General features: G+C 40.9%; 2 protein-coding genes across 3 annotated transcripts; both read right to left on the bottom strand.

Moving 5' to 3' along the window:
- Positions 1-901: 901 nt before the first annotated feature.
- decr2 (2,4-dienoyl CoA reductase 2, peroxisomal) lies at positions 902-5,110 on the bottom strand. Of its 2 annotated transcripts, XM_085360620.1 has the most exons (10): positions 4,989-5,110; positions 4,377-4,486; positions 4,223-4,291; positions 3,264-3,315; positions 3,044-3,179; positions 2,530-2,654; positions 2,248-2,341; positions 2,031-2,135; positions 1,131-1,392; positions 902-1,017 (listed from the first exon to the last, which is right to left on the bottom strand). In XM_085360620.1, exons 2-9 carry the CDS (start codon positions 4,475-4,477, stop codon positions 1,172-1,174), a joined length of 903 nt encoding a protein of 300 aa, XP_085216746.1. In that variant the 5' UTR covers positions 4,478-4,486; positions 4,989-5,110; the 3' UTR covers positions 902-1,017; positions 1,131-1,171. The 2 variants fall into 2 exon arrangements, with proteins under 2 accessions (XP_085216746.1, XP_085216745.1); XM_085360619.1 differs by having other exon boundaries at positions 902-1,392.
- A 1,496-nt stretch (positions 5,111-6,606) lies between these two features.
- LOC146626496 (retinol dehydrogenase 13-like) lies at positions 6,607-11,478 on the bottom strand. The gene is made up of 7 exons (XM_085360617.1): positions 11,380-11,478; positions 9,804-9,922; positions 9,534-9,689; positions 9,356-9,460; positions 9,041-9,253; positions 8,811-8,912; positions 6,607-7,059 (listed from the first exon to the last, which is right to left on the bottom strand). Exons 1-7 carry the CDS (start codon positions 11,442-11,444, stop codon positions 6,737-6,739), a joined length of 1,083 nt encoding a protein of 360 aa, XP_085216743.1. The 5' UTR covers positions 11,445-11,478; the 3' UTR covers positions 6,607-6,736.
- Positions 11,479-11,956: the final 478 nt, after the last annotated feature.

The raw sequence follows: 11,956 nt of genomic DNA, 5'->3' as shown, positions 1-11,956 counted from the left end.
TCAAAGTTAAGGTTCAGCAGAGGAGCTTCCACATTATACAGAGATCAGAGTGCCGTGATCAGCGAGAGTCAGCAGGCTGCACGGTTGTCTGGGTAAAACAAATATTCCTCATATAACATATTAACCCATATAATTATGTTTATAAATTACAAACGATTGTGGAGAATTGTTTATTGGATGTAAAGTAATGTTTTGGCGCCCCCATCTGACTCTCAGCGGTACTGTGAATCCCTGTCGAACTGGTTGTTAAATTTGTGTATGAAATATACATTCACGCACACACACTAATAACGTCCCAGAGCTGGTATGGTGCATTTGTCAGGCCTTGATGAAGACTTTAAGTCACTACACATTGGTCAGTTTTACTTGCAGAATTGCTCCAGCAATAATAATAACATTAATAATAATAATAATAAATAAAAAAATCTTACTAAACAGAGTGCTTCAGAAACTTTCCCCACCTACTGACCTTGTGTTCACTCTTGCGTTGGGCACCTGTTGGATAAGCCTTTAGAGCCATGTAAGACTTTAAAAAATAAAAATCATTGTATGAGCATAGTTTTTTTTCCCCCCCCCTTGAATCAGCCACGAAGACCCAAACTTAAACAGTTGTAACTTAAAATTAAAAGTTTGCTCCATGCTGCAGGCACAATCTGACAGAGTGAAACAGTTACCTGATTTTTGACCACAAATACAAACAGCACCCTTAGATATTAGGTAAATATTTTATTTAACATGATTTCATTAAATGCACACTTACAGCAGTGGAATGGAGAGAAACAAAGTTGGTTATTTGTAATAAAGTATTTCTTTAATTTCTAAGACTGTAAACTACTATAGTACAGCAAATATAGTACATTAGTGTTCAACTCCATGAGTCTCAATACTGACTTAAGGCACCAGTAGATTACATGAACTACAAATACTGTACACGTGGCATTTCAGTACTACAGATGGCTGCAATATTTCTTTGTTTCAGCAATTACTTGTCTCTTTTGTGTTCAGCTGACCAATAACCTGAAAGACAATAACATACACATCAATTATTACAGGTTTCACTGCATTCCTGCAACATAAAACAGCACAATCACATTCCTAGTTGTACTCTTTCTTCACCTCCTCCCACACACCTGGGGAGGGAGGCGTCAGGAGGAGGAAAGGAGAGCCCCGTTCAGAGTCTAGCAGATTTAGAGGAAGCTATACCCAACAGCATGGAGACATCGTTGGCTGAGGTCAGCCAGGCCCCACCATCCGCCACCAGGATGGCTCCAGTCGTGTAAGACGACGCCCGGCTGGCCAGGAAGAGAGCGCAGTGGGCCATTTCTGTCTTGTTGCCAGCTCGCTGCAAAGGAATGGACTGGAAAGCACCAGCAGCTTCCACTCTAAGACCACCTGAAAGTTTTAAGAAGAAACGAGCATCCTCAGATGATGTAAGCTACACGTATACACCATGATTACAGTATTTTTGACCCAACAGCCCTTAGGTGACTTCAAGAGCTCATGCTTTTAAATAATTTTGTAAAGATTGATATCATCATCATCATGAGGTAGTGATTTCTTTAAAGAATTCTAAGATAAAATGTGTTATAAAAATGTGCCTGAACATGCTTTACCTAATTGGCAATTTCTGACACTTCCTAGAATTCCTTTAACTGGATACAGCAAACATAGCATCACACCATAATAAACATCATACTCCCTTAACCAAAAATTAAATTTATCATGCTGATGCACGTGATTCACAGAGTGTTTCTAGCCAAATGACATTCTTCAGGGCTTTTAATCTGAAGTACCCATGAGAATCAATGCTGTAGATTTAACACTGCAGAGGCAGCTCATCCCAAACAGTGGCTTTGTACAAAAACTTTCTATATTGGAAAATTGACAAAATCAGGAATAAATGCTCGTTTCCAGCAGAAGCCTGCACAGTGGCAACAGTATCAATGCTTTGCCTGAAGTTGTTTTAGACTTTATAAGATCAAATACAGATCCCTTAAACTGACGGATCATTATTTAAGCTCAGTGTTTACCCAGCCTGCGGTAGCCCTCTGTCCCAGAGATGGGACCTGGAGCCACAGCATTGACTCTCACTCCACTGGGCCCCCACTCCACAGCCAGGTGCTTGGTCATGGCATCTGGGTACAAGAAAGACAGCATGGAGATATTAGATTTGCATTTTAATATCACAACACACACACACACACACACACACACACACACACACACACACACACACACACACCTCACCATTTGCTGCTTTGGCAGAGCCAGCGTGCACCTGCAGGGCCTGTCCTCTGTATCCAAGCGTTGCAGAGATGTTGACTATGCTGCCACCATGATCCTGAGTGAATCGTAATGCAATAAGTAATTTAATGTGCACTGCCCTCTTCTGGTGACTAGCATGTATTGCAGGAAAACAATCTTATTGAAGACTGATGTTGTGGCAGATAAAGCATTAACAACTGTACTTGTGGCTCTTTCAGCACAGCTCAGAAACACTGCATCACACAAACAGAACGAGCGCCGTACCTTGAACCACTTCTCATAAACCACCTTGCTGGTGTTGAATGTACCCAACGTGTCTATATCCAGAACGGTCTTGAAGGCATTGAAGGAGAGTGCGGTAGCAGGGCAGAGGAAGTTCCCAGCAGCATCTGTGATTGAAACCAGCACAGTAATTATGACAACTCCAAGGCAAAGAACTCTGCAGTGCCTAATTGCTGACATAAAGATCAGTTTGCACAGATGACCTGTATCTAACACTTAATCATGCTACAGTGATGCAACAGGGTAAAAATACAAGATAAAAAGATGAAGTATCAGGAAGGTTGATGATTAAACCAAAACCTTTCACACTTGACCTTTGAACAGAGTACATTTGCACTTATTTTGGCTTTAAAAATCATTTGGACCTTCAGTGGTTGGATTGCAAAGGTCAGGAATTGTTTGTGGCGGGGTGCCCCGCCTTTTTTTTTTGTTTGTTTTTTTCCATAAGATGCATGAGATATATAAAGCTGGTCTTTGTGCACGAGGCATCACATACTGTTAACAAGGATGTCCACACGGCCAAACTCTTTCAGGATCTCATCCACAGCAGCCATGATGCTGTCGGGCTGCCTCACGTCGATACACAGTGGAAGACAGCGCCGCCCTGACACAGCTGACAGCTTTTTAGCAGCCTAGGGATAAATATTCATTAACACTGGCATCTTCGTGTTATATAATGATCTTCTATGATTGCGGAAAGAGTGGGAAGAGTGAACCTCATTGAGCTTGTCTAAGTTCCTGCTGGCAATCACTGTGTCACAGCCATGCCTGGAAGACAGAGAAAATGTATAACACTGCAGAGAGAACACATGCTGCATTGTGCTGATCAGAACCGGAAAAGATCATCAACCCATAAATAAAGAAGGTAGATATGAGGCAGGCAGGATGGAAAGTAAGGTAACAAAGGGTAGAACAGCACAAGGTTAGGCAAATGTAGCTTCATCATGGAGTGAGCCTCACTTGAGCCCTCTCTCATTTCTGTGTATTTTGCTATGAAAATGCACCTGATTTTCAGTCTAATTCTTGTGTAATCAGGAATACCTTGGCGTTTTCACCCAGTTGCCCTTCCTTATAAATGGTTTCTTGAAAGTCACCCTTTCACTGAGACCACTGAACCTTCAACTGAGGCTAAAGTAAACAGTAGAAGAATGAAATGAAGGGTCATCTCTCTGGTCCTTTGTCAGTTCTTTGCTGGATTTTTAGATACCGTTCATCTGCTGTAGACAGGGTTTTTGTCTACCACTTCATCCTTAAAGATGCAATTTAAAGTTGCTTCTTTGCAAAGTTTTATGTTATGTATAAACAACTTTCATTGCTTTAGTCTGAATCATTAAAGTAAAAAAAACAAAAAACAAACAAACATCACCACCTTTGGTTAGTGTTAAGTGGCTTAAACACTTAAAAACATCCTTCAGAAAATGGTCTGGTGCGAGAAGTGAACTGAAAATGAGTGAGACAGGAGCCAATGTCCAAAGAAAACCTTTCAAAGACCTTCAGAAAGCCCAGAGAACTGTGATTAAACTAAGTAAAATATAACAAATTGAGGGTTTGCGCGAGACCTCGGCACATTACCATGCACAGATCAATAATTAAAATGTTGTTAGAGTTCAATGTGATATTTTACTGACTGCAACAGGATTGGCTGTTACGGAGATGAGCAGGCAGATCTTCTCACCTCATGAAGATTTCAGCTATGCGCAGACCGATTCCAGATCCTCCACCTGTGATAAAAGCAACCTGGTCTCTGTAAAATACAGTACACCCCATGAAACGGTCAGGAAAGAGACTAAATCACACGTGCTGATGGAAACGCATATTTTCATGCTTACTTCAGTAAATCCGGACTGTAGATGTAAGTGTATGAAGTCAGACAGTCATCCGTGTCAACATCTTCAGGCAGCAGCTCTGCCTTTGTTTTCGACTCTGCCATGTTGATTGTCTGTAAGAAAAATAGCGAAAAGAAATGCAAAATAAAAACAAATAATACGATTTTTTTTTAAATTGGGACTGTCATATATTCAAACAAGTTTTATCCAGTATGACGCTCTTATTTTGAAATCTTTGCAGAGTGCAGAGACTTTAATGCAAGTTAGCAGCATATTTAAACACACGTTTGCGTAATTCCTGGCAAGGTGAGAGGTCATACTACAAGAAAACTGCATTACCAAAGCGGAACAGTGAAAATTGTGAAGCAGGCTCTCATTTATAGTCACTAATAAACGTTTTTAATAAAATACTGTCATTTAAAAAAATAAAAACGGCAAGCCGAGGACTTGCAAAATAACATGCCTCACTCAAAGCAGTGGTCTACCTCTGCTCCAGAGTACTGTGAGCTGTTCGTCTCTTTAAAATAGAGTTTACTATTACTATTGTTGTTGTTTTTGCCAACACCTTTAATTAACAGTATGGCTCCGTGTACTTGCAGCACTTCGTCGTGGTACCTGAAGAAGACGACGAGCTGGTTAGTAGCGCTGACAGTCCAATGCCTCTGTGCTGAACACGAAACACTAACACACGACCAGGCCCACCCGTATCTGCATTTATAGTTCACTCATTAGCACCTTTTTTTCTGGTAGGAACGATTTGTACCTTGGACGTTTACTTTTCGTATTTAGTGGTGCATTGTGGGCAATGAAGTCCGACAAGGGTGCATTCAAGACAACGAATACATCCCGGTCGAAACACGTTAAAAACGGCAGATAGATATATATATATATATATATATATATATATATATATATATATATATATATATATATATATATATATATATATATACAAATAAAGCAAAGTTAAAATTCAAAAGCTGCTGTGAGTCCTAAACTTTAGAGGTCAAAGCTGGTTTGATTCAGACGGCACCATCCTCTGGAGGCAGTCTCCTCCCCAGCAAAGGAAAACCCTGTTATTATTCTGCTGCTCGTCTACAATCGCCATCAGCTTCTAGGATGGCACCAGCGAGGGTCTCCATCTGTAAACCAACCCCGAATTAAACGATTGAGGGTTTACGGTTTCACGGCTGATGCTGATCAGTGTGCATTAGTGCAGTGTCCTCCTCCCTCACCCCCTATTGATCTTTACTTTGGAAAACACTGTTGGAGAGGACCCCGTGCAATGGATCCTCTAAATACTTAAGGGATGGATGTTTTTCTTTGCACTCAGGCTGCATGTCTGAGAGGATCAGACCTGCACTGTGAGTTCTTTGGTAACTTGATTTGTTTTTGTGAGGACGATGAAGCAGAACTCATAAGAGTGTGCAATAACATAAGCGATCCTGCATTTAACTTTAGTGTCATACTTTGTATTTTTAGATATTTTCTAATACTTCCAATAATAAATTGGAACAATTTAAGGTTAGTGTGTAAATTCGTCAGTTACGTTTGTAAAGTTGTTTTAATATATAGTTTCAGTGCACAAAAAAAATGCTTTCTAAGCCAAATTAATTTGAAGGAAAAATAATTAACACCGCTGTACAGCTGAAGAAATTATTGCCAAATCTGCATGTATGAATAAAAAAAAAACACAAATTCTTAAATAGGGTTTCATGTGGTTTTCAGCACATGTATTTTAATCTTAAGCAGGCAGGTGGCGCTTTATTTCAACTTTTCATGACGGAATTCACAAAAAAAGTTTCAAAGCTCCAGTCCTCCAGTAAGACTGCATAACAATGCTTTCTTCTCCAATTACAGACATGATTCAACCAAAGGAGATTTGATTTTGTGCTCTGTGAAAGAAAGCATACCATACACAGCCTCTGCTGGTGTGTATTTTAATGTGCAAGGTTTCAACTCCACAGAAAGCAGGACGTTGGTGTGATTTTGACATAAAAAACAAAACAACATTATGTTTGTTTTATGGTAGGTTTTTAGGAGTATGTTGAAAACCCTCTTTCACTTTTTTGCTCATAATGACATGGTAGCACTTTATTTTAAAACTTCTTGCATTTTATCACTAGAACAAGCAGAGAAAAGTCAGAAATACAAACTGGATGTAACTTTGAATCCGTAAGTGTGTTTCAATGTTACAGATTCTCTTTAAAAGAGAGAACATCCTGAGGCAGGAACATAAATGAACATACAAAAGACTGCTATTATAGAGACACTCAGACTCAAAGTCTGAGACAGAGAATTGTTCCTGTGTCTGGCACAGCTCAAGTGATAAAGGTCCATTATTTCCTGCTGGCTCAGAGGACCTATAGGCCTACAGTGCTGACAGCTGCTCCTACATTCTGCCCGAGTGTCTGCGCTGAGTTTGTCTGTGCAGCTTTGTTCTGGCCTTCCGCTGATGGGTTTGACACGCTGGGCTGTCCTTCGTGCTCCAGACCCACCAGCCTGCTGCTGACTTCCCACAGCCTACAAGCTGCCTCATCGTCCAGGGCCTGGGGCGCTGGTTCCTTTTCGGTCATAACATCATAGTACCGCCCCGTCACCCCCTCCAGCTCCTCAGACACGGCCAGGTAGACGCTGGGCTGGGCCCCGTGCTCTGGGCTTTTCACCAACAATGAGAAAAAGGGACCTGGGAGGAAAGGTTCATTTTAATTCAACACCAAAAACTTTGCTTTCCACAGTAGAAAATGTTTATGTAGCCAAGGGGATTCAAACCAGATGTAAAAAAGCAGGAGGTGGATCTGACTGAGTAACATTAGCTTTAAACACACCCCGCTTTATCCTCCTACAACATCATCCTCTATTAGATGCAACTGGGAACTTGCAGGCCCTTTTTCTTAGGTTTTAAGGTGTTTTTATTTTTATTTATTTATTTTTGAAGTATTAGTATTATAGCCTAACCCTTATCCACAGATAAGGGCTTTAATTATTAAGTCTAAACCCTGGAATTTGCATTCCCTTAGCAGTAAAGTACATTCACAGCTTTAAAAAATATAGAAGGAAGTTGTCGTTGAAATCCTCATCTCCTGTGTTGGAGTTGCCAGGGTAACACTATACACTTAGAAAGAATATAGGTTAGAGGCAGGGAGGGGGCTGCATCAGTGTTTTATATACAGTGTAAGTGAACAACATTGCCACACTGCTGGTGTTTGATTTAAGAGGCTTTAATAGAACTGGGATGTCATTTCTTTGCTGATTAATATTTTAGATTATTTTACAGTACTGTGAAAAAGTCTTGAGCAAGCCTTCACTTCTTTATATTTTGCTGGAAAATGTGAAATATGTGCAGCGACTTATTGAAACACCTGCAAACATAATTTTCTTGGATGTTGGCTGCTTTTGTTCTGTTCTCTGTCAAGATGATCCCACACTAGCTCAATAACGTCGAGGTCCGGGCTCTGCTGAGGCCAATCCATGACCGATTGTGTTCCCCTGTGTGTTTTTCTATCCAGCTATGCTTTTACTGCATTGGCAGTGTGTTCAGGATCATTGTTGTGCTGAAAAACAAAGCCATTACCACTCAGATGTTTTCCAGATGGTATTGCGTGGTGGATTGAAATCTGATGGCACTTTTCTGTGTTCAAAGAAGTCTTTTAGAAATCCTGGGGAAGTATTTCTCAAGACCACCATAATAAAAGAGCAAGTCTGGCTCATTGAAAGCAAAATATAAAGAAATGGGAAGTGGCTCAAGACTTTTGCACAGCACTGTAAGTCGAGAACCAGAGAAATAAATGTACAGCACCTGCATTTTAGTTTTAAACAGTATAAAGGATGAACGTAGCTACTGTGACATCCAAAAGTCCCATTTTGGGTAACAGCTTATGATGAATATGTCGTTAGTCAATAAGCGAGTGGAAAATACCACAGATAATCCTACTTTTTGAAACATGGCATGACCAACGTTTACAAAATAGATTTAAGTTTGTATTCAGTATAACTAAACCCATGAATTTAGCAGGAAAGCATTTACATAGGTGAAGACAGAAAGCAGATTTCCCTCAGATGTCTTTTTGCAACTACATCTATCGCCATCTGGTGGTGTTCAGACAGATTGCATCAGCTTTCTGCATCAGCTTTATTTTTCCAACCCAGAAGCTACAACCATGTTTTACACTGTCTGTAATTGTGCTATTAAAAACTACATGACTTTGAGCGGTAACATGAGTTACAGTTAAAATTCATTTGTCACAGTGTTGAGCTATGCAACTAAAATTAAATAGAACTTATTTTAGATGTGTGTTACGTTATTTTAAATTTCCCCCCCAATTAATAAGAAAAAAAGAACAGTTCCTCTCCCGATGTGTTAGCGTCTACACAGACTGGGCTAAGTGTGGTGAGCTTTTATTGATTCGGGATCCAGTAAGGAAACGGGATACTCACTGAGCAGAGAGCTCGAGAACTGTGATTGGTGAAGGCCAGTGTGCCTCCCGAGCTCCGTGGCAACAACTCCCGGGTGCACCGCATTCACTGTGACTCCTGTGCCTGTTGCACACAGCATTGTTTAAAAATACATACCGCACATATACGTGTCCACTGGCCAATTACAAACAAGAACACAGGCCGTACTCTCTCCCACACATGCCCACATATACAGCAGCCAGTAGACTTGCCTTGTAATCGCTTGGCGAGCTCTCTGGTGAACAGAACATTGGCAAGCTTGCTCTGACAGTACGCCTGCTTGGTATCAAACTTCTTTTTCTCCCAGTTCAAGTCCTCAAAGTCAAGCTTTCCAACAATGTGGGCGAGAGAGGCCAGGTTGATCACTCTGCTGGGGGCGGACTCTTTCAACTTATCCAGCAGAAGATTCGTCAGTAAGAAGTGGCCTGGTGGGAGACAAACTCAGAATCAGCTCGTGACGGACGAAGGGAAATTTCACTGGAATGCATAGTCAGTCTAGCTTGTGATTTTTAGAGGTTAGTGTGTACCTAAGTGATTCACTCCAAACTGCATGTCAAAGCCGTCCTCTGTCTTCCACTGTGGACACCTCATGACCCCAGCATTGTTTATCAGTATGTCCACATGCGGCTCCTCTACAGTAGAAACAGTGTTACAGAAGCAGGCTTTACTCCCGTACCTTAAACTGAACTGTTCTGGGTTCATCACCTTGTTTGATCCTCTCTGCAAACTCTCGGATTGACTTCATGGAGGCCAGGTCGAGGCGACGTGCATAAATGTGAGGATTCAGGGTTTTCCCCCGAATTTCCTTTGCAGCTGCTTCACACTTCTCCATATCGCGACATCCCATAATAATCCGACCACCTGATGATGTTGAGAATTTTTTTTTTTTTTTTTTTAAAAGGCAAGGTGTGTCAGTGAGAGAGAAGTAGTTGCACCTTTTTGCACCAAATCAGAGGGGAATCAGGTTCTCCATACCTCTTCTAGCCAGTTCTCGGGCAGTCTCTTTTCCAATGCCTGTGTTAGCTCCTGTTATAACCACAGTCTTTTCATTAATGGTAGCCTTACTAGGACACCGGCCTCCAGTCATACGGTCTCTATGAAAATAATTAAACAAAGGTTTATTGGTATCTTATTCAAACACTGGAGACTGCCACTCACCCTCCTGAAGGATGTCTCAGTTCTTTAAATGTACCTCGAGAAGGAGCAAAAAGAAGCCGTGAGCATGACACACAGATCACTGAGTGTCAAAACTTTCTGCAAACTCATCTGGCAGCATCAGCAAAACAGTGAGCAGATGATTCAGGTGCATCTCACATTATGCTGGGACTGCTTTAGAATGACAGCTCTGAAGCAACATCTAAGTTTGTTAAAGGCCCTGACTCCTTTCTCGCCTGCTCTGCTTGCATCTCAGGTGGGAGGTTAGGTCAAGTCAATTTTATTGATACGCCACGTTTAAAAACAACAAGACTTGACCTAAAGTGGGTTTTTCTTCAGTTCAGGCGAATAAATCAACATCGTAAGCCTAAAACACAAGGAGAAGAGGCGAGGGCATGCAGAAAGTAAGATATGAGAAGAGTGGCAAGATTTATTTCACTCGAGCAAACAACCAGAGGTCGTCACACCTGTGAACATTACATAACCACCCTCAGATCTCAGTTCACAGCTTAATTGGCCTGCAGCAGCTAATCTACATAGCTGCTTTTATAACTCAGCATTACTGTTGTTTTTCTATCCAGCCATCGATTTTCTTAACCACTGGGCAAGTCAGGGTCGTGGGAGGGCAGGGTACCCAGGGAGAACATGCCACCACACAGGATTATTGCCTGTAAAGTGCTTCGTACTTATTTAACAGGACGTTCATCACAGTGAGAAGGTCCTGGGTTCAAATGGGGAGTTTGCAAGCTCTCCGGCTTCCTCCCACAGTCCAAACACATGCATGGGTTAGGTTAATGAAATGAAATCAGAGAGGCTTTACAGTGTGTCAGTCTGAGAAGGGAGCCTGCATTAACACAGTGTCTGAAATGTTCATTCTGCCGGTTTTATTTGTGTTTCATCACATTACCAGAAAAAAACCTGATCCGGTATCGACTTGATATTGTATTGCCCGCTCTAAGTTCAGCATATAGCCCGATGAATTGTGTTGGATAAATAAATTGCTTATAATAAGCTTCCTTTATAGGTTAAAAGTATTGCACAGCACTACCCAAAATGTTCTTGTTTTTGTTCTGACTAAGTAAGGCAGAAAATCAAAAATCACCCTGCCTTCACGCTCTTTAATGTGCGAACAGAATTTCATTAACACCTTTTGAATCTGTAAAATCTGCTCTATTCAGCTATACCATTTAGCCAAGAAGGCTGTACCTTGTGGGGTTGTGTAAGAGTGAAGTGTTTCCCTTTCAGTTACTCCAAAAACTACTAAATAACGTGACAATACCCAGTATGACGACTCTCTGTCACTGAATTGAATGCACTTGAGAAATGACACATTTCCAGTGTAAATTAAGCACCCAGAAACATCGCAGTGTACTCATGATGATGATTAGTTACTCACTTCAGTAAAACAGCGCATCCAAACACTGTTCCAAAGACAGACACGGGTAAAATATATCTGCTCATAACTTCGGAATAAAAAAAAACAATCAAAAACGAACTAACGTATCCACGCCTGATTTAGAAACACTACTGAGTAGGAAGACAAGGTTACACGCGCGTAAATTTTGCGTCATCGCCCTGTGACGGGCCCATTGCAATGTGGGAAATGTAGTTTCTGAGACAAGGAAACAGCTTGAAACTTGGACAGTCTGGTTTGTGTCACTTTGATTATGACATTAAAATTTTCTTAATGTCTGTGAACGCATCAATAGTCAACATTGATCGCTTTTATTTCGCTTAAAAATAAAATAGTACTTTCTAATGACAAAATAAAAGACTGGGGAAATGGCATAAAGTGGGAATATAAGGAATAAGAGTCAGTAGACAGCAAGAATCCACCAGCCTAAGTTTCAATTCAGTAGGGTACTTTTCTCCAGTATTTATTTAAAGGTCAAGTTTCCACACGTTTTGGTTTTCCACAGTTCAAAATAATCCCCTTTTAACCTACACGAAGCCAAAAAGTAGTTTGTCTTCTG

Source organism: Diplotaxodon limnothrissa, linkage group LG8 (genome assembly GCF_057381915.1).
Source record: "Diplotaxodon limnothrissa isolate DT_005_m linkage group LG8, D_limnothrissa_male_GT1.1, whole genome shotgun sequence".
NCBI classification, from domain to species: domain Eukaryota; kingdom Metazoa; phylum Chordata; class Actinopteri; order Cichliformes; family Cichlidae; genus Diplotaxodon; species Diplotaxodon limnothrissa.
This window is presented reverse-complemented; position numbering and strand designations above follow the sequence as displayed.

What these genes read in the sequence shown, in the direction of transcription:
- LOC146626496 (XM_085360617.1), bottom strand. Translation starts at nt 11,444, where the DNA reads ATGAGCAGATATATTTTACCCGTGTCTGTCTTTGGAACAGTGTTTGGA. An exon ending in GTTTGGAGTGAATCACTTAG is followed by an intron (nt 9,254 to 9,355) that starts GTACACACTAAC and finishes GTCTCCCACCAG; the next exon opens with GCCACTTCTTACTGACGAAT. An exon ending in GCTCGCCAAGCGATTACAAG is followed by an intron (nt 8,913 to 9,040) that starts GCAAGTCTACTG and finishes TGTGTGCAACAG; the next exon opens with GCACAGGAGTCACAGTGAAT.
- decr2 (XM_085360619.1), bottom strand. Translation starts at nt 4,477, where the DNA reads ATGGCAGAGTCGAAAACAAAGGCAGAGCTGCTGCCTGAAGATGTTGAC. An exon ending in ACTTAGACAAGCTCAATGAG is followed by an intron (nt 3,180 to 3,263) that starts GTTCACTCTTCC and finishes ATTTATCCCTAG; the next exon opens with GCTGCTAAAAAGCTGTCAGC. An exon ending in TGTGGACATCCTTGTTAACA is followed by an intron (nt 2,655 to 3,043) that starts GTATGTGATGCC and finishes TTTCAATCACAG; the next exon opens with ATGCTGCTGGGAACTTCCTC.